Source organism: Pseudophryne corroboree, chromosome 6, assembly GCF_028390025.1.
Source record: "Pseudophryne corroboree isolate aPseCor3 chromosome 6, aPseCor3.hap2, whole genome shotgun sequence".
Lineage (NCBI taxonomy): Eukaryota > Metazoa > Chordata > Amphibia > Anura > Myobatrachidae > Pseudophryne > Pseudophryne corroboree.
Window position 1 is genome coordinate 515,192,932 of NC_086449.1, and position 22,558 is coordinate 515,215,489.

The following is a 22,558-nucleotide window of genomic DNA, read 5'->3' on the forward strand; positions in this document are numbered from 1 at the left end:
AGCCCATATTAACTTCAGCTTTGCAGAGCCTAGTGTCTGCTTAGGGTTACAGTTAGTACAGGCGTAAATGCCATTGCACACATACAGTATAATCGAGAGATCACACCTCAGGCAGTCATACTGAGACATGGCAGCAGGCCACCTGATTACTAAAGGTAATAGTTGGTGGCTTGGATAGTAGAGGAACTATCCCGCTGGCCTAGCTCCTCCCCCTTGTGTCGTGACTCCTCCCCCAGACGGAAAAGGTCCCTTAGCCCACTTGATTCTACTAGCATCTACCATGGCAGCAGAGCAACCTCATCCGCCCACAACCGCTGAGCACATGAGACGCGTCACCTGACGCCGGAAAATACCCTACCGCGGGACTTGGGTGACGCGTGTAATGAGCAGATCTCGCGAGAGTGCTGAGTGCTCCCGGTAGTAGCGGCTGCTTCAGCAGCCAGGCAGGCCCGGATCTCGCAGCAACAGCTGACTGTACGCAGCGCACACTGTCCCCGGCCGCCCAGCGCCATGTCTGAGCCGGGGCCGCGTCCCGCCTCACCGCGAGAGGAAGGCGAGCTGGAGGACGGGGAGATCAGCGATGACAGCGTCCGGCCCGATAGCCCCCTGCTCGTCCGGCACCGACACAGCTCCCGCACCCTTCCTCAGCAGTACCGCAGCCGCCCTCATAGGCCCCCGCCGCCTCACGCCTACAGACCGAAGATGCAGTACCGGCCGCCTCCCCGGATGCAGCAGCCACCTCCGCCGCCTTCCCTGGGAAACTGCGGACCGAGGTCCTCGTTCTGGGAGCGTAGCTACGACACGCTGGGCCGGTTCCGCTCCCGGGGCAGAGGGAGGCGGCCCTGGGACCAAGGCTGGGGTGAGCGAGGAGTGAAGCCGGGCGGCCAGAGACCAAACAGCTCCCCATGGGGGGATCCATCACCCAGGAAACGTATCCTTCCTATAATCGGCTGTGCCCCTGGGCGAGGGTACACGGTGCGGCCACCTTACCCCTTGCGGCTGCCCCAGGGTACACTCACAGGTTCTCAGCTCGTCCTTGGCCACAGTGTGTATGGCTGCATGGGCCCCTGCAGCTAGTGTATAATGTAGACTGACGGACAGAAGCAGCGTGATGTACTTGGAATCCTGACCGCCAGAATGCCGGCAGCGTCGCCACAGCTATTCCCACTCCTTGGTGTCCACGACACCCATGGAGCGGGAATAGCACCTGTGGCGAGCCACCTGTCCCGTAAGGGGCTATGTTCCGCTCGCCCCCCTGCCAGCATTCTGACGCTTGGGATTCTGCCAGGATCCTGTACCCAACCTAAGCAGCTTGGTGCTGCTACATACTGTACTGTACACTGTATAGGCTGCGATGTACAATAGTGACGGAGATAAAGTAACAGCCTACCAGCTGCTAACTGTCATTTTTAAACGCAGCCTGTGACATGACAGTTACGAGCTTATTGGCTGGTACTTTATCTCCGTCCAAGGCTTAGTAAATAGACCCCATACACTTTGGCTGGGTTCACTACGATATGCCGGCGGTCGGGCTCCCGGTGACCAGCATACCGGCGCCGGGAGCTCGACCGCCGGCTTACCGACAGTGTGGCGAGCGCAAATGAGCCCCTTGCGGGCTCGCTGCGCTCGCCACGCTACGTGCACGGTTGCGCCACACTATTTTAATCTCCCTTCAGGGGGGTCGTGGACCCCCACGAGGGAGAATAAGTGTCGGGATCCCGTCAGTCGGCATACTGAAGACCACCCCTTTGGCTATGTTAGCAGTAAGTTAGAGGCATACTCATCGCTAATTTACAGTAATTTGCTTATTAATGGGAACTATAAAAATACCTATAGAACAGTTTTAATTCTTATGTTGGCCATACTGCGAGTTGTACTAATGATCCCCCCTCTGCCAGCGGCGCCGGGCATGCGGTAGATTGTGTGGTGCAAAAGCACCGTACAATCTATCATACCTCCTCAATTGCCGAGGGCCGGGATCGGCAGATCATATGTGTAGCACATATGATCAGCTGTTGCGACGTGTGACCTGCTGAGCCACTCATCGCATCGTATTCGCACCCATTAACATGCATGATGTGCATGCAATGGGTCAAATGATAGGTTGATGTTGTGTATTCGTACACGGTATCGACCTAGTGTATGACCAGCATAAGAATACCTTATGTCACAGCAGATGAGCGATGTCTGTTCTTTCAGCACCGCGCGGTAAGAACTTGTAGAACCTGATATTGTCTCCTTCCTTAATGGTGCATACACACGGTGCGATTTCAGCTTATGGCCGATATTGACTAGAAACTGCCCGGAGGCATGAGCCTCCAATCTAGCCAATATCGACCCTGCCTGCAGTGTCTATTTTTTTCTTACAATGCCGATCCCATGGGAGCGCATACACATGGTGCGATTTGCACTATTCTTACAATTTTGACTATAGTTAAAATCATAAGGACAAATCGTACGGTGTGTACAGTGCTTAGGGCACAAAGTAGAGTCATTTTATTTTGTCTGCCATTAAGGATACTGTAGGTTTTGAATTTCTCATGTATATTTAAGTTTTGTTTAGCATGGACTTTACTGTACACTCTTGCTGGTTTGTTCTATAATTTGATATAGCTGACTTGGTCCTCTATCGGGAGAATTTTAGTTTTTTTTTAAACCACATGGACCACAGGTGGGTAACCAAATTGGACCAAACTGGTTGTTTGCTACTCATGATTATGTTGGGTTCAATATGTGAGTCACAGCACACCCTTAAAAAGTTAAATCTGCCGACTGGATTTGTGAACATACCCAGAACTGATTCAGGTGATTATTGGGACAATTTGTTTTTCATTGAGCTTAATAGTGGCTCTGGAAACGGAGACTTATGGTGTGTACACACAGTGAGGTTTTTTTCTTAGGATTTTGACTATATAGTCAAAATCGTAAGAAAAGTTAGTGCAGATCGCAAGGTGAAAATCACCTTGCGATCCCGATGCGATGCGCGGTCAGCATCGCAAGCCTATATAGACTGTGCAGGCAAGTCAATTTTGACTATCTCGCAGAAAAGATAGTCAAAATTGACACTTAGCCAAAATCGTACATAGTCAGTATCGCAAGCAGTCATTGGGGGATATTCAATTGTTTGAAAAGTCAGTTGGGTGTCTGTTTTTTCCGATCTATTAGATCGGAAAAAACAGACACCCAACCGACTTTTCAAACAATTGAATTCCCCCCATTATGTGCTTGTGATACAGACATAATAGCCTCTATTGCATAGTGAGAATCTGGGTTAGCCCGAATCTCACCATGTGTGCACACCTTTACCCTGAGGGGTGATCCTAAAGATTGACGTACGCCATACAATTTTATGGCAGATAATCTGCCAAATCTGGCTGGTTGGAATGAAAATCTGGTAATGGATGAGAACAAATGACAGTCGAGATTTTGCTACCAAACACAGGATAATGGGCAAAACCTGTCCGTGATTTAACCAATTTGTATGAATAACAGTTTTTGTCCATTTTCCAGTGTTTGGGAGCAACTGGTCAATTGTCATTTCTCTATCGTCCTAAGTGGATGCTGGGGTTCCTGAAAGGACCATGGGGAATAGCGGCTCCGCAGGAGACAGGGCACAAAAAAGTAAAGCTTTTACCAGATCAGGTGGTGTGCACTGGCTCCTCCCCCTATGACCCTCCTCCAGACTCCAGTTAGATTTTGTGCCCGAACGAGAAGGGTGCAATCTAGGTGGCTCTCCTAAAGAGCTGCTTAGAGAAAGTTTAGCTTAGGTTTTTTACTTTACAGTGAGTCCTGCTGGCAACAGGATCACTGCAACGAGGGACTTAGGGGAGAAGTAGTGAACTCACCTGCGTGCAGAGTGGATTTGCTGCTTGGCTACTGGACACTAGCTCCAGAGGGACGATCACAGGTACAGCCTGGATGGTCACCGGAGCCGCGCCGCCGGCCCCCTTGCAGACGCTGAAGAGAGAAGAGGTCCAAAATCGGCGGCTGAAGACTCCTGAGTCTTCATAAAGGTAGCGCACAGCACTGCAGCTGTGCGCCATTTTCCTCTCAGCACACTTCACACAACAGTCACTGAGGGTGCAGAGCGCTGGGGGGGGCGCTCTGAGAGGCAAATAAAAACCTTATTAGAGGCAAAAAATACCTCACATATAGCCCACAGAGGCTATATGGAGATATTTAACCCCTGCCTAACTTCAAAAATAGCGGGAGACGAGCCCGCCGTAAAAGGGGCGGGGCCTATCTCCTCAGCACACAGCGCCATTTTCTCTCACAGAAAAGCTGGAGAGAAGGCTCCCAGGCTCTCCCCTGCACTGCACTACAGAAACAGGGTTAAAACAGAGAGGGGGGGCACTGATTTTGGCGATATTGTATATATATAAAAGATGCTATAAGGGAGAAACACTTATATAAGGTTGTCCCTATATAATTATAGCGTTTTTGGTGTGTGCTGGCAGACTCTCCCTCTGTCTCCCCAAAGGGCTAGTGGGTCCTGTCCTCTGTCAGAGCATTCCCGGTGTGTGTGCTGTGTGTCGGCACGTGTGTGTCGACATGTATGAGGACGATGTTGGTGAGGAGGCGGAGAAATTGCCTGTAATGGTGATGTCACTCTCTAGGGAGTCGACACCGGAATGGATGGCTTATTTAGAGAATTACGTGAGAATGTCAACACGCTGCAAGGTCGGTTGACGACATGAGACGGCCGACAATCTATTAGGACCGGTCCAGGCGGCTCAGAAACACCGTCAGGGGTTTTTAAAAACGCCCATTTACCTCAGTCGGTCGACACAGACACAGACACGGACACTGAATACAGTGTCGACGGTGAATAAACAAACGTATTTCTCATTAGGGCCACACGTTAAGGGCAATGAAGGAGGTGTTACGTGTTTCTGATACTACAAGTACCACAAGAAAGGGTATTATGTGGGAGTGGAAAAAACTACCTGTAGTTTTTCCTGAATCAGATAAAATAAAATGAAGTGTGTGATGATGCGTAGGGTTACCCCGATAGCAAATATTGGCGTTATACCCTTTCCCGCCAGAAATTAGGGTACGTTGGGAAACACCCCTTAGGGTGATAAGGCGCTCACACGCTTATCAAGTGGCGTTACCGTCTCCAGATACGGCCGCCCTCAAGGAGCCAGCTGATAGGAAGCTGGAAAAATATCCTAAAAAGTATATACACACATACGGTGGTTATACTGCGACCAGCGATCGCCATCAGCCTGGAGATGCAGTGCTGGGTTGGCTTGGTCGGATTCCCTGACTGAAAATATTTTATTCATGTAGAGCATTTAATAGGATGCATTCTATATATATGTATGTGAGATGCACAGAGGGATATTTGCTCTCTGGCATCAAGATAAGTGCGTTGTCCATATCTCCCAGAAGATGTCAGGGACACGACAGTGGTCAGGTGATACAGATCCCATACGGCAGATGGAAGTATTGCTGTATAAAGGGAAGGAGTTATTTGGGGGTCGGTCCATCGGACCTGGGGACCACAGCAACAGCTGGGAAATCCAACCTTTTTTACCCCAAGTTACATCTCAGCTAAAAAAGACACCGTCTTTTCAGCCTCAATCTTTCCTTTCCCATGAGGGCATGCAGGCAAAAGGCCAGTCATATCTGCCCAGACATAGAGGTAAGGGAAGTAGACTGCAGCAGGCAGCCCTTTCCCAGGAAAAGAAGCCCTCCACCGCGTCTGCCAAGTCCTCAGCATGACGCTGGGGCCGTGCAAGCGGACTCAAGGTGGGGGGGTAGTCTCAAGAGTCTCAGGGCGCAGTGGGATCACTCGCAAGTTGACCCCTAGATCGTACGAGTATTATCCCAGGGGTAAAGATTGGAGAGTCGAGACATCTTCTCCTCGCAGGTTCCTGAAGTCTGCTTTACCAACGGCTCCCTCCGACAGGGAGGCAGCATTGGAAACAATTCACAAGCGGTATATCCAGCAGGTGATAATCAAAGTACCCCTCCTACGACAAGGAAAAGGGTATTATTTTTCCACACTATATTGTGGTACTGAAGCCAGACGGCTTGGTGACACATAGTCTAAATCTAAAATGTTTTGAACACTTACATAAAAGGTTCAAATCGAGATAAAGTCACTCAGAGCAGTGATAGCGAACCGGAAAAAAGGGGACTATATGGTGTCCCTGGACATCAAGGATTACCTCCATGTCCAAATTTTGTCCTTCTCATCAAGGGTACCTCTGGTTCGTGGTACAGAACTGTCAATATCAGTTTCAGACGATGCCGTTTGAATTATCCACGGCACCCCGGGCCTTTTTACCAAGGTAATGGCCGAAAAGATGTTTCTTCAAAGAAAAAAGGCATCTAAATTATCCCTTACTTGCACGACCTAAAAAGGGCAAGTTCCAGAGAACAGTTGGAGGTCGGAAGAGCACTATCTAAAGTAGTTCTTCGACGGCACGACTGGATTCTAAATATTCCAAGAATCGCAGCTGTTTTCCGACGATACGTCTGCTGTTCCTAGGGATGATTCTGGACACGGTTCAGAAAAAGGTTTTTCTTCCCGAGGAAAAAGCCAAGGAGTTATCCGACCTGTCAGGAACCTCCTAAAACCAGGAAAGGTGTCTGTACATCAATGCACAAGAGTCCTGGGAAAAATGGTGGCTTTTTACGAAGCAATTCCATTCGGCAGATTCCATGCAAGAATTTTCCAAAGGGATCTGTTGGACAAATGGTCAGGGTCGCATCCTCAGATGCACCTGCGAATAACCCTGTCGCCAAGGACAAGGGTATATCTTCTGTGGTGGTTGCAAAAGGCTCATCTATTGGAGGGCCGCAGATTCGGCATACAGGATTTGATCCTGGTGACCACGGACGCCAGCCTGAGAGGTTGGGGAGCAGTCACACAAGGAAGAAACTTCCAGGGGGTATGGACGAACCTGGAAAAGTCTCTTCACATAAACATTCTGGTACTAAGAGCAATCTAAAATGCTCTAAGCCAGGCGGAACCACTCCTGCAAGGAAAACCGGTGTTGATTCAGTCGGACAACATCACGGCGGTCGCCCATGTAAACAGACAGGGCGGCACAAGAAGCAGGAGTGCAATGGCAGAAGCTGCCAAGATTCTTCGCTGGGCGGAGAATCACGTAATAGCACTGTCAGCAGTGTTCTTCCCGGGCGTGGACAACTGGGAAGCAGACTTCCTCAGCAGACACGATATTCACCCGGGAGAGGGGGGTCTTCATCCAGAAGTCTTCCACATGCTAATAAACTGTTGGGAAAGACCAATGGTAGACATGATGGCGTCTCGCCTCAACAAGAAACTGGACAAGTATTGCGCCAGGTCAAGAGATCCACAGGCAATAGCTGTGGACGCACTGGTAACACCTTGGGTGTACAAATCAGTATATGTGTTTCCTCCTCTGCCTCTCATACCAAAGGTATTGAAGATTATACGGTGAGGAGGAGTAAGAACAATACTAGTGGCTCCGGATTGGCCAAGAAGGACTTGGTACCCGGAACTTCAAGAGTTGGTCACGGACGACCCGTGCCCTCTACTTCTGAGAAGGGACCTGCTACAACAGGGTCCCTGTCTTTTTCAAGACTTACCGCGGCTGCGTTTGACGGCATGGCGGTTGAACGCCAGATCCTAAAAGGGAAAGGCATTCCAGAAGAAGTCATTCCTACCTTGATTAAGGCAAGGAAGGAAGTCACCGCGAAACATTATCACCGCATTTGGCGAAAATATGTCGCGTGGTGCGAGGATCGGAGTGTTCCGACGGAGGAATTTCAACTGGGTCGTTTCCTACATTTCCTACAATCAGGATTGTCTATGGGTCTCAAATTGAGATCTATTAAGGTTCAAATTTCGGCCCTGTCAATATTCTTCCAAAAAGAATTGGCCTCAGTTCCTGAGGTACAGACTTTTGTTAAAGGAGTACTGCATATACAGCCTCCTGTGGTGCCTCCGGTGGCACCGTGGGATCTAAATGTAGTTTTAGATTTCCTCAAATCCCATTGGTTTGAACCATTGAAAAAGGTGGATTTTAAATATCTCACATGGAAAGTGACTATGTTACTGGCCCTGGCTTCCGCCAGGAGAGTATCTAAATTGGCGGCTTTATCTTATAAAAGCCCTTATCTAATCTTCCATTCGGATAGGGCAGAACTGAGGACTCGTCCGCATTTTCTCCCTAAGGTGGTATCAGCGTTTCACCTGAACCAACCTATTGTGGTGCCTGCGGCCACTGGCGACTTGGAGGACTCCAAGTTGTTGGACGTTGTCAGAGCCTTAAAAATATACATTTCAAGGACGGCTGAAGTCAGAAAATCTGACTCGCTGTTGATACTATATGCACCCAACAAGTTGGGTGCCCTTGCTTCTAAGCAGACGATTGCTCGTTGGATTTGTAACACAATTCAACTTGCTCATTCTGTGGCAGGCCTGCCACAGCCTAAATCTGTTAAGGCCCATTCCACAAGGAAGGTGGGCTCATCTTGGGCGGCTGCCCGAGGGGTCTCGGCATTACAATTCTGTCGAGCAGCTACGTGGTCGGGGGAAAACACGTTTGTAAAATTCTACAAATTTGATACCCTGGCAAAAGAGGACTTGGAATTCTCTCATTCGGTGCTGCAGAGTCATCCGCACTCTCCCGCCCGTTTGGGAGCTTTGGTATAATCCCCATGGTCCTTTCAGGAACCCCAGCATCCACTTAGGACGATAGAGAAAATAAGAATTTACTTACCGATAATTCTATTTCTCGGAGTCCGTAGTGGATGCTGGGCGCCCATCCCAAGTGCGGATTATCTGCAATACTGTACATAGTTATTGTTAACAAATTCGGGTTATATTGTTAAGGAGCCATCTTTAAGAGGCTCTTTCTGTTATCATACTGTTAACTGGGTTTAGATCACAAGTTGTACGGTGTGATTGGTGTGGCTGGTATGAGTCTTACCCGGGATTCAAATTGCCTCCCTTATTGTGTACGCTCGTCCGGGCACAGTACCTAACTGGAGTCTGGAGGAGGGTCATAGGGGGAGGAGCCAGTGCACACCACCTGATCTGGTAAAAGCTTTACTTTTTTGTGCCCTGTCTCCTGCGGAGCCGCTATTCCCCATGGTCCTTTCAGGAACCCCAGCATCCACTACGGACTCCGAGAAATAGAATTATCGGTAAGTAAATTCTTATTTTACTCTCCACCATTACCAGATTTTCATTCCAACCAGCCAGATCTGGCAGATTATCAGACAGATAATTGTATGGTGTATGTCAAGTTTAATGGTGCTCATACACTTGTGAGATAATTGGTGCAAACCTTCGATTTCAACTGGATCTGTGAGAGAAATCGAAGGATTGCATGCACATTTTAGATACCTTGCGTCGCGATGCGCGGGCACGCCGGTCGAATCTTGCGTCTCAAGATAGTATGTGCTGCACTTAATATTTATCGAATCGCAGTGCGATCGCATGTGTTTTTAAAAACACATGCAATATATCGCACTGCGATGGGCACCCGCCAGGAGCGGACGGAGGCCGGTTACGTGCCCATCACGTGATTACCATGCGATTGATCGCATGGTTACCACTTTGGCAGTTCAGGTGCGATTTCATCGCACCTGAACTGCCGGTGCGATGCCCCGCGATGTTGCGAGGCATCGCACAAGTGTATGGGCACCAAAAGAGTGATAATTTGGTTACAGTGACACCTGTTAAGGGGTGGGATATATTAGACTGCAAGTGAGTGAGCAGTCAGTATGTATGTATATGCATGTGTGTGTATATGTGTGTGTATATATGTGTGTATATGTGTGTGTGTGTGTGTGTATATATATATATATATATATATATATATATATATATATATATATATATACCCTCTTCACACCGTCACAAGGGGCTACGCCCCCTTAACCCCTGCACGCCTTTGTGGCATTCAGTATTTGTATTATAGGGAGTATTACCTGTATTCCTAGTACAGTACAATAATGCCCCTTACAAATGATGCCACACAGTACGGCTTCTAATTACTTTTAAATTACCTGCCTGTTGGCAGGGGTCTCCAGTGCGTTGGCAGGGGTTAAAATGTCCGTTGCCAAGAGTCTCCTGGGTGCAGCCCCAGTAAAGTATGGGAGGGTGGTGGCGGGCATAATTAATTATACTGCTAGCCTCCACAGCCCCCGCAGTATACTGATACCCCTTTTCCACTAGCTCAAAAAACACGGGTAAATGCACGGGGGCGCGCATTTACCCGTGTTTTTGGCAAGTGGAAAAGGGTAAACCCGGATCAAGTGACCCGTGAATCCTACCCGGCTATTTACCTGGGTAGGACACGGGAATGATCCGGGTAGGGTGTAGTGTAAACGGGAGCCGTGTCGATGCGACACGGCTCCCGTTTACACTGTATGGATGGGCGGCGCTGGGAGATCATGTGATCTCCCTGCGCCGCCCCTGCCGTGTAGCTAGAAGCGTCACCAACCCGGCATATGCCGGGTTGTGACTGCTAATGGGAAAGGGACCGAGCACGGGTCGCAGCAGGGGGCAGCTCCCGTGTCAGGCTCCCGGCTGCGACCCGTGCTCGTAGGTGTAAAAGGGGTATTAGATGCGCTGGGGGCTGTGGAAGCACTTCCGTAGATTAGTGTAAAAACAAAAACTTTAAAACGGCCACCGCCGAGGAGACAGGCGCTAGAGGTCAAATGTGACCTCTAGCATCTGTCTCCTCCTTGACGGCGGCCATTTTTGGTGGGTCTTCTAACACAGCAATGTACGGAAGCACTTCCGTAGCCCCCAGCGTGTCTCAAACTACTGCGGCGGCTAGCGTTACTGGATGGCTGGTTCCATGAGTGCTCCTCCTTGCCCGTGGGTGCTCGGGGCCGGGAGCACCCACTGATATATTAGCCCAGATCTCTTACTCCGCCCAGCTTGTGACTCCGCCCAGCGTTATACACTGAGTCACAGATCTGGGCTAATATATAGGAGATTTTTAAGCAATGCTTAAAACATTAGCGCAATAAAAACAAACTTGAAAACACATACAAATATCAAAAGCAGTAACTAAAAATTTGTAATATTACTTTTCACTATTTTTTTTTTCAACATATAAAGGTATTCAGGCTCTGTCTAAACACTGGACACATTGGGGGGGATTCCAGTTGTTTTATGGGCAGTGCTAATTAATGGTCACCTGACTGAGAAATTAAATTGTTCCAGGCGCCCATTAATTATCACGATTGTCATGCCCAAATAGGCTGGATTTAGCTGTGTATAGCGGTTAAACTTGTCTAAACTCCTGGTTAGAGCGCCAATAAACCAGCCCTGCCTCCTCCTGCTCAGTCATCCCTGGGGCAAGAGGAGGTAGGGTTTTTAAAATAGAAATGATGTGTCTAATGTGTGAGCACCCCTTTCTGAACAAAATGTTATGTAGTTGCTCAGCTCCAGTTGGCTCTCTAAGAAACATTCCACTTGTTGGCACACACAAATAGCCTGTCTTCAGCTATTCTGCTTCACAGACTGCACCAGCCACTTTGGTGCTTAATTTTTTGCGGTAACCAGGATTCCTGTGCCTACTGCCTTGTACTGCAGAGCTGCGGGTTCTAGTCAGCTCCTTTCATCATAGGCTGCAATCAAGCCACAAATGCTGTAGTTCTGTCTTCACAAGATCTGTGTGACTTCCTTTAATAAACTACTTTGTTATTTGCAACACCACTCCAGGAGTAATGGTGCCCATACACTTGTGCGACGCATCGCACCGGCAGTTCGGGTGCGATGAAATCGCACATGAACTGCCAAAGTGATTACCATGCGATAGATCGCATGATAATCACGTGATGAGCACGTCACCGCCGAGTGGGAGTGGCCTCTGACCACTCCCGGCGGGTGTCCATCGCGCATCGCAGTGCGATATATGTTTTTAAAACCACATGCGATCGCACTTTGATTCGCTAAATATTAAGTGCAGCACAAACTATCTTGAGACGTGAGATTCGACCGGTGTGCCCGCGCATCGCGTTGCAAGGTACCTAAAATGTGCATACAATCCTTCGATTTCTCTCACAGATCTGGTCGAAATCGAAGGTTAGCGCCGATTATCTCAAGTGTATGGGCACCATTACAGAGGTTTCTCTTCATCTCAGTAGAGCACATACTGTACCCTACCTAGGAGAGATCTTTCCTTAATTTACATAGCTAGTGGTGCCCCACACATTGAAACATGTATGATGTAAACAAACACTGGTTTATACTGAAGGACATTACAACTTATGTTTAGATGCATTGTGTCCAGTGTGTAGAAAGAGACAGTTTTTGTCCAAATATACAAATTATATAATATTGTAACAAGTACAACTTTATAGTTAATGCTTTTTGGTGTATGTATACGTTTTTATGGTGTCAATTTATTATGCATTCTTTAAATTAAAATAGTGTTTGGACCAAGATAATTGTTTTACTCATTTGAGACTGTGCATACTTTCTCTTTTTTCCTCCCCTATTTATTTCTAAGGAATTGTTCATATGTACGATGTTCTGGAGTATTTTTAAATTCTTCATTCATAGTTATATTTTCTAAACAAGCCTTCCAGTTAAAAGTATTGTGAGGTCTCCACCGAGGAAAGCTCGTCTATTGAAAAATGAAAGCTGTGAAGAGAGCTTTGAAGATCTGCTTTATAAATATAAGCAGATAAAACTTGAACTTGAGTCTATTAACAAGGATGAGAAACTAGCTCTCAAAGCAGACCATGTAAAAGGGGAAACTGTTTTGGAAAACACTGTAGAACAAACTTTTCAAGAAGACAAATGTACTGCTGCTGAGGTGGTGCCTGTGTTACTGATTGAAGAGAAACCTCCTGTAAAGTCATTTCAGGCTTTTGAGCTTAAACCCCTCAGGCAAAAGTTAAAACCTGTTACTGAGCAAAAGAAACAAAGCATTGTGGAAGAAACCAGCTTGATTGAAGATGTGAAGGAAGTCGCTAAACCTGTGCAAGGTATTGGATCTCTATACAGAAACATTTTTGCTGTCAGGTAGTCCAGCCTAATGTTACAATTTCTCCTGAGGTTGTCAAGAAAGTAATTTAAGGGATGCATCTACTCTTCCTCCTCTAATCCTGGGTTCTGATCAATAAACCAAGCTGGGTAGTGCTGCTGATGTGGGGGGTTGGGGGCGTGGTTAATAAGTCTGGATACGGTATGATCACAGTATTCCCTTTTCTCTGACGTCCTAGTGGATGCTGGGAACTCCGTAAGGACCATGGGGAATAGCGGGCTCCGAAGGAGGCTGGGCACTCTAGAAAGATCTTAGACTACCTGGTGTGCACTGGCTCCTCCCACTATGACCCTCCTCCAAGCCTCAGTTAGATTTCGTGCCCGGCCGAGGTTGGATGCACACTAGGGGCTCTCCTGAGCTCTTAGAAAGAAATAGACTTAGTTTTTTTTATTTTCAGTGAGACGCTGGCAACAGGCTCACTGCAGCGAGGGACTAAGGGGAGAAGAAGCGAACTCGCCTGCTTGCAGCCGGATTGGGCTTCTTAGGCTACTGGACACCATTAGCTCCAGAGGGATCGACCGCAGGCCCAGTCCTTGGTGTTCGGTCCCGGAGCCGCGCCGCCGTCCCCCTTACAGAGCCAGAAGCAAGAAGATGGTCCGGAAAATCCGCGGCATGAAGACTCAGTCTTCACCAAGGTAGCGCACAGCACTGCAGCTGTGCGCCATTGCTCCTCTCACACACTTCACACTCCGGTCACTGAGGGTGCAGGGCGCTGGGGGGGGGCGCCCTGAGGCAGCAATAAAAACACCTTGGCTGGCAAAAATACCTCAATATATAGCCCCAGGGGCTATATATGAGGTAAATACCCCTGCCAGATTCCATAAAAAAGCGGGAGAATAGGCAGCGGAAAAGGGGCGGAGCTATCTCCCTCAAGCACACTGGCGCCATTTTCCCTCACAGCTCCGATGGAGGGAAGCTCCCTAGCTCTCCCCTGCAGTTTACAACACAGAAAAGGGTTAAAAAAGAGAGGGGGGGCATTTAATTTAGGCGCAGTATACATTATATAAAAAAAGCAGCTATAGGGGACATAACTCAGTTAGTCCCTGCATTATATAGCACTCTGGTGTGTGCTGGCATACTCTCACTCTGTCCCCCCAAAGGGCTTTTGTGGGTCCTGTCCTCGTTTAGAGCATTCCCTGTGTGTCTGCGGTGTGTCGGTACGGCTGTGTCGACATGTTGAATGAGGAGGCTTATATGGTGACGGAGCAGAGGCCGATATATGTGATGTAGCCCCCTGTGGGGCCGACACCAGAGTGGATGGATAGGTGAAAGGTATTAACCGACAGTGTCAACTCCTTACATAAAAGGGTGGATGACGTAACAGCTGTGGGACAGCCGGCTTCTCAGCCCGCGCCTGCCCAGGCGTCTCCTCAGCCCGCGCCTGCCCAGGCGTCTCAAAGGCCATCAGGGGCTCAAAAACACTGCCGTTTTAGGAACGGCCACTTTGAAGGTACCTGTTGATAAAAGACAGGAGGATATCCTGAAGTCTGTATTTACACACTCAGGTACTAGACGGAGACCTGCAGATCGTGCTGCTGCAGCGTGGTCGGTGACCCTGTCAAACATGAGAACATATTAAAGACGTCGTCTTATATATGAGGGATGCACAGAGGGATATTTTGCCGACTGGCATCCAAAATGAATGTAATGTCCATTCTGTCAGGAGGGTATTAGAGACCTGTCACGGGACAGGTGATGCTGACTTTAAAAAGATTCTGCCTTATAAGGGTGAGGAATTATGTGGGGATGGTCTCTGGGACCTCGTATCCACAGCCACAGCTGGGAAGAAATATTTTTACCTCAGGTTTCCTCACAGACTAAGAAAGCACTGTATCAGGTACAGTCCTTTCGGCTTCAGAAAAGCAAGCGGGTCAAAGGCGTTTCCCTTCTGTACAGAGACAAGGGAAGAGGGAAAAAGCTGCACCAGTCAGCCTGCTCCCAGATTCAAAATTCTTCTCTCGCTTCCTCTGAGCCCACAGCATGACGCGGGGGCTCCACAGGTGTAGCCAGGTACGGTGGGGGGCCGTCTAAAAAATTTCAGCGATAAGTGGGCTCGCTCACAGGTGGATCCTTGTTTCTTTCAAGAAGTATGTCAGGGGTACAAGCTGGAATTCGAGATATCTCCCCCCAGCCGTTTCCTAGATTATGGCTTGCCGACAACTCCCTTAGGCAGGGAGGCTGTACTAAAGGCAATTAATAAGCAGTATTCCCAACAGGTAATACTCAAGTGCCCCTACTTCAACAAGGACGGGGTTACTATTCTACACGGGTTGGGGTACCGAAACCGCATGGTTCGGTGTGACCCATTTATATTAAAATCCTTGAACACATACATAAAAAAATTCAAGTTCAAGATGGAATCGCTCGGGGCGGTTACTGCAAGCTTGGACAAGGGGGATTACATGGTATCCCAGGACATCAAGGATGCTTACCTGCATGTCCCCATTTACCATCCTCGCCAGAAGTACCTCAGATTTGTGGTACAGGATTACCATTACCAAGTCCAGACAGGACTGTACAAGGCACCGAGGGTGTTTACCGGGGTAATGGCCGAAATGATGATACTCCTTCGAAAAAAGGGAGTTTTAATTATCCCGTACTTGGACAATCTCCTTTATAAGGGCGAGGTCCAAGGAGCAGTTGCTAGTCGGGGTAGCACTATTTTGGAAAGTGCTACAACAGCAGAGTTGGATTCTAAACAGTCCAAAGTCACAGCTGGTTCCTATGACACGTCTACTGTTCCTGGGGATGGTTCTGGACACAGACCAGAAATAAGTGTTTCTCCGGAGGAGAAAGCCAAGGAGCTGTCATCTCTAGTCAGAGACCTCCTGAAGCCAAAACAGGTATCGGTGCATCATTGCACGCGAATCCTGGAAAAAAGGGTAGCTTCATACGAAGCAATCCCATTCGGCAGGTTCCATGCAAGAACTTTTCAGTGGGACCTGTTGGACAAGTGGTCTGGATCGCATCTTCAAATGCATCGGCTGATAACCCTGTCTCCAAGGACCAGGGTATCTCTAAAATGGTGGCTGCAGAGTGCCCATCTTAAGGAGGGCCGCAGGTTCGACATACTGGACTAGGTCCTAGTGACCATGGAGGCCAGCCTTTGAGGCTGGGGGCAGTCACACAGGGAAGAAAATTCCAAGGACTTTGGTCAAGTCAGGTGACTTCTCTACACAGGCAAGGCCTCTGCTTCAAAACCAGCCGGTACTGATCCAATCAGACAATATCACGGCGGTCGCCCATGTAAACCAACAGGGCGACACAAGAAGCAGGATGGCGATGGCAAAAGCCACAAGGATTCTCCGATGGACGGAAAATCATGTGTTAACACTGTCAACAGTGTTCATTCCCGGAGTGGACAACTGGGAAGCTGATCTTCTCAGCAGACACGACCTCCACCCGGGAGAGTGGGGACTTCATCCAGAAGTCTTCCAAAGGATTGTACACCTTTGGGAAAGGCCACAGGTGGACATGATGGCGTCCCGCCTCAACAAAAAGCTATAAAAGATATTGCGCCAGGTCAAGGGACCCTCAGGCGATAGTTGTGGACGCTCTGGTTACACCGTGGGTGTACCAGTCGTTTTATGTGTTCCCTCCTCTGCCCCTCATACCAAAGGTATTGAGAATAATAATAAAAAGGCGAGGAGTAGGGACGATACTCGTGGTTCCGGATTGGCCAAGAAGAGCTTGGTACCCAGAACTTCAAAAAATTATATCGGAGGACCCATGGCCTCTGCCGCTCAGACAGGACCTGCGGCAGCAGGGGCCCTGTCTGTTCCAAAACTTACCGCGGCTGCGTTTGACGGCATGGCGGTTGAACGCCGGATCCTGAAGGAAAAGGGCATTCCGGAGGAAGTCATTCCTACGCTTATTAAAGCTAGGAAAGAGGTTACAGCAAATCATTATCACCGCATATGGCGGAAGTATGTTGCATGGTGTGAGGCCGAAAAGGCCCCAACAGAGGAATTTCAACTAGGTCGATTTCTGCATTTCCTGCAAGCAGGAGTGAATATGGGCCTAAAACTGGGCTCCATTAAGGTACAGATCTCGGCTCTGTCGATTTTCTTTCAAAAAGAACTAGCTTCAGTACCTGAAGTTCAGACTTTTGTAAAGGGAGTGCTGCATATTCAGCCCCCGTTTGTGCCCCCTGTGGCACCTTGGGATCTCAACGTGGTGTTGAGTTTCTTAAAATCACATTGGTATGTACCACTAAAAACCGTGGATCTGAAATATCTCACGTGGAAGGTGGTCATGTTATTGGCCTTGGCTTCGGCCAGGCGAGTATCAGAATTGGCGGCTTTGTCCTGTAAAAGCCCTTATCTGATTTTCCATATGGATAGGGCAGAATTGAGGACTCGTCCCCAGTTTCTCCCTAAGGTGGTGTCAGCGTTTCACCTGAACCAGCCTATTGTGGTGCCTGCGGTTACTAGGGACTTGGAGGACTCCAAGTTGTTAGACGTGGTCAGGGCCCTGAAAATATGTTTCCAGGACGGCTGGAGTCAGAAAATCTGACTCGCTGTTTATCCTATATGCACCCAACAAGCTGGGTGCTCCTGCTTCTAAGCAGACTATTGCTCGTTGGATTTGTAGTACAATTCAGCTTGCACATTCTGTGGCAGGCCTGCCACAGCCAAAATCTGTCAATGCCCATTCCACAAGGAAGGTGGGCTCATCTTGGGCGGCTGCCCGAGGGGTCTCGGCTTTACAGCTTTGCCGAGCTGCTACTTGGTCAGGGGCAAACACGTTTGCAAAATTCTATAAATTTGTTACCCTGGCTGAGGAGGACCTGGAGTTCTCTCATTCGGTGTTGCAGAGTCATCCGCACTCTCCCGCCCGTTTGGGAGCTTTGGTATAATCCCCATGGTCCTTACGGAGTTCCCAGCATCCACTAGGACGTCAGAGAAAATAAGAATTTACTCACCGGTAATTCTATTTCTCGTAGTCCGTAGTGGATGCTGGGCGCCCGTCCCAAGTGCGGTGTATCTGCAATACTTGTACGTAGTTATTGTTAACTAAATCGGGTTATTGTTGAGCCATCTGTTGAGAGGCTCGGTTGTTTCATACTGTTAACTGGGTTTCATATCACGAGTTATACGGTGATTGGTGTGGCTGGTATGAGTCTTACCCGGGATTCAAAATCCTTCCTTATTGTGTACGCTCGTCCGGGCACGGTGTCCTAACTGAGGCTTGGAGGAGGGTCATAGTGGGAGGAGCCAGTGCACACCAGGTAGTCTAAGATCTTTCTGGAGTGCCCAGCCTCCTTCGGAGCCCGCTATTCCCCATGGTCCTTACGGAGTTCCCAGCATCCACTACGGACTACGAGAAATAGAATTACCGGTGAGTAAATTCTTATTATGAATAATATGGAGGGGTCCTCCTGGGAAGATCAAGAAGATGACCTGCTCACTCTGACCCACAAACTCCAGTACTAATTTTTTTTTTTTTTTTTTTTTTGCGTAATGCATTTAGCATTTTAGGTTTACTTTGGTAAAACAGGTTTGCTTTCAACATCTGCAGGGCATATTAGCATGCTGGACATTTTTCATTAGTATCACTTAATTATTATTTTGTAAAGCCCTTCAATACGGGTGTAGTAGGGTATGCCGGCGGCCAGCATACCGGCGCCGGAATCCTGACTGCAGGCATACCGACAGCTGGGCGAGTGCAAATGAGCCCCTTGCGGGCTTGCTTCACTCACCACACTGGTGGCTTGCTATGTACGCCACACTATCTATTCTCCCTCTAGGGGGGTCGTGGACCCCCAAGAGGGAGAAAAGGTGTCAGTATGCCGGCTGTCGGGAATCTGGCGCCGGGATCCTGACAGCCGGTAAACTGAAGACCACCACTTCAATACTGATGCTTTCCTCACCCCTGTGAGTCTAATTAGGCAGCTCACATTCTAACAGCAAAATTAGTTAACTGTTTACTAGATTTTACAATTTATGCATTGTGTAGGTTTCTTTTTTGTTAAGAGAATAATACCCCTTTTACACTCTCACTCCCGGGATGCATTCCCGGGACTGACCCCTTTCACACTGCACTAAGACCTGGGATCTACCCGGGACAGCCCCATTTACACTGATCCCGGATATCCCTGCAAATGCATATGTATGTTATTAGGAATGGCCTTTTTCTGGCTCACATAGATGAGGTCACACTAGTCAACAAAGGGAGGGGTGAAGAAGAATCAACACATGTTTGGCGAATTTTTTTCTATTTTTATAGGGTTTGCGGTGTATCTCTATGTGTTTTGCGCTGTGTACTTTGTACCCCCAGCGCGGTGTTTGTTCACAAAGTCCGTACACGGTACGGGACTTTGTACGCAAACGGTGTACAAAGTTTTTAGGTTGCGTACAGAGTACAGTCCCGGGATAGTGAATCCCAGGATGGACCCTTTCACACTACACAGCTTCCCGGGACGGTCCCGGAACCAACCCTGGTCGAGACCTGGGTTGAAATCCCGGGATGCTCGTCCCGGGAAATTGACCCTGTACCCTTTCACACTGAGAAAAATCCCGGGATGATGCGCGTTCACGTGCAAAATCCCGGGATTTTTATGCGAGTGTAAAAGGGGTATAATAGAATTGCCTTTGCTGTGTTAGGAGGTAGAAGCAATCTAGTCTCTACAAAATAGCCACAATATGTAATTGGTTACTTTTGAGCTGCGAGAAATTTAACTGCAAAATTGTAACTTTATCTAGCATCCATAAGGGATATTGGGGAAACTAGTACGATGGGGTATAGACAGGGTCCAAAGGAGCCAGTGCACTTTAAATTTCTCTATCGTCCTAAGTGGATGCTGGGGTTCCTGAAAGGACCATGGGGAATAGCGGCTCCGCAGGAGACAGGGCACAAAAAAGTAAAGCTTTTACCAGATCAGGTGGTGTGCACTGGCTCCTCCCCCTATGACCCTCCTCCAGACTCCAGTTAGATTTTGTGCCCGAACGAGAAGGGTGCAATCTAGGTGGCTCTCCTAAAGAGCTGCTTAGAGAAAGTTTAGCTTAGGTTTTTTACTTTACAGTGAGTCCTGCTGGCAACAGGATCACTGCAACGAGGGACTTAGGGGAGAAGTAGTGAACTCACCTGCGTGCAGAGTGGATTTGCTGCTTGGCTACTGGACACTAGCTCCAGAGGGACGATCACAGGTACAGCCTGGATGGTCACCGGAGCCGCGCCGCCGGCCCCCTTGCAGACGCTGAAGAGAGAAGAGGTCCAAAATCGGCGGCTGAAGACTCCTGAGTCTTCATAAAGGTAGCGCACAGCACTGCAGCTGTGCGCCATTTTCCTCTCAGCACACTTCACACAACAGTCACTGAGGGTGCAGAGCGCTGGGGGGGGCGCTCTGAGAGGCAAATAAAAACCTTATTAGAGGCAAAAAATACCTCACATATAGGCCACAGAGGCTATATGGAGATATTTAACCCCTGCCTAACTTCAAAAATAGCGGGAGACGAGCCTGCCGTAAAAGGGGCGGGGCCTATCTCCTCAGCACACAGCGCCATTTTCTCTCACAGAAAAGCTGGAGAGAAGGCTCCCAGGCTCTCCCCTGCACTGCACTACAGAAACAGGGTTAAAACAGAGAGGGGGGGCACTGATTTTGGCGATATTGTATATATATAAAAGATGCTATAAGGGAGAAACACTTATATAAGGTTGTCCCTATATAATTATAGCGTTTTTGGTGTGTGCTGGCAGACTCTCCCTCTGTCTCCCCAAAGGGCTAGTGGGTCCTGTCCTCTGTCAGAGCATTCCCGGTGTGTGTGCTGTGTGTCGGCACGTGTGTGTCGACATGTATGAGGACGATGTTGGTGAGGAGGCGGAGAAATTGCCTGTAATGGTGATGTCACTCTCTAGGGAGTCGACACCGGAATGGATGGCTTATTTAGAGAATTACGTGAGAATGTCAACACGCTGCAAGGTCGGTTGACGACATGAGACGGCCGACAATCTATTAGGACCGGTCCAGGCGGCTCAGAAACACCGTCAGGGGTTTTAAAAACGCCCATTTACCTCAGTCGGTCGACACAGACACGGACACTGAATACAGTGTCGACGGTGAATAAACAAACGTATTTCTCATTAGGGCCACACGTTAAGGGCAATGAAGGAGGTGTTACGTGTTTCTGATACTACAAGTACCACAAGAAAGGGTATTATGTGGGAGTGGAAAAAACTACCTGTAGTTTTTCCTGAATCAGATAAAATAAAATGAAGTGTGTGATGATGCGTAGGGTTACCCCGATAGCAAATATTGGCGTTATACCCTTTCCCGCCAGAAATTAGGGTACGTTGGGAAACACCCCTTAGGGTGATAAGGCGCTCACACGCTTATCAAGTGGCGTTACCGTCTCCAGATACGGCCGCCCTCAAGGAGCCAGCTGATAGGAAGCTGGAAAAATATCCTAAAAAGTATATACACACATACGGTGGTTATACTGCGACCAGCGATCGCCATCAGCCTGGAGATGCAGTGCTGGGTTGGCTTGGTCGGATTCCCTGACTGAAAATATTTTATTCATGTAGAGCATTTAATAGGATGCATTCTATATATATGTATGTGAGATGCACAGAGGGATATTTGCTCTCTGGCATCAAGATAAGTGCGTTGTCCATATCTCCCAGAAGATGTCAGGGACACGACAGTGGTCAGGTGATACAGATCCCATACGGCAGATGGAAGTATTGCTGTATAAAGGGAAGGAGTTATTTGGGGGTCGGTCCATCGGACCTGGGGACCACAGCAACAGCTGGGAAATCCAACCTTTTTTACCCCAAGTTACATCTCAGCTAAAAAAGACACCGTCTTTTCAGCCTCAATCTTTCCTTTCCCATGAGGGCATGCAGGCAAAAGGCCAGTCATATCTGCCCAGACATAGAGGTAAGGGAAGTAGACTGCAGCAGGCAGCCCTTTCCCAGGAAAAGAAGCCCTCCACCGCGTCTGCCAAGTCCTCAGCATGACGCTGGGGCCGTGCAAGCGGACTCAAGGTGGGGGGGTAGTCTCAAGAGTCTCAGGGCGCAGTGGGATCACTCGCAAGTTGACCCCTAGATCGTACGAGTATTATCCCAGGGGTAAAGATTGGAGAGTCGAGACATCTTCTCCTCGCAGGTTCCTGAAGTCTGCTTTACCAACGGCTCCCTCCGACAGGGAGGCAGCATTGGAAACAATTCACAAGCGGTATATCCAGCAGGTGATAATCAAAGTACCCCTCCTACGACAAGGAAAAGGGTATTATTTTTCCACACTATATTGTGGTACTGAAGCCAGACGGCTTGGTGACACATAGTCTAAATCTAAAATGTTTTGAACACTTACATAAAAGGTTCAAATCGAGATAAAGTCACTCAGAGCAGTGATAGCGAACCGGAAAAAAGGGGACTATATGGTGTCCCTGGACATCAAGGATTACCTCCATGTCCAAATTTTGTCCTTCTCATCAAGGGTACCTCTGGTTCGTGGTACAGAACTGTCAATATCAGTTTCAGACGATGCCGTTTGAATTATCCACGGCACCCCGGGCCTTTTTACCAAGGTAATGGCCGAA

General features: G+C 48.5%; 1 protein-coding gene across 2 annotated transcripts in view; it reads left to right on the forward strand.

Annotated features, from left to right (window-relative positions):
• The first annotated feature begins 295 nt into the window (after positions 1–295).
• Positions 296–22,558, forward strand: part of ZFC3H1 (zinc finger C3H1-type containing) — a 265,037-nt gene continuing 242,774 nt past the window's right edge. The window contains exons 1-2 of one of the 2 annotated variants that reach the window (XM_063927461.1): positions 296–931; positions 12,553–12,954. In XM_063927461.1, coding sequence (XP_063783531.1) covers positions 511–931; positions 12,553–12,954 — 823 coding nt within the window. In that variant the 5' untranslated portion in view covers positions 296–510. The remainder of the gene's footprint in view (positions 932–12,552; positions 12,955–22,558) is intronic. The other variant, XM_063927460.1, reaches the window with a different exon arrangement.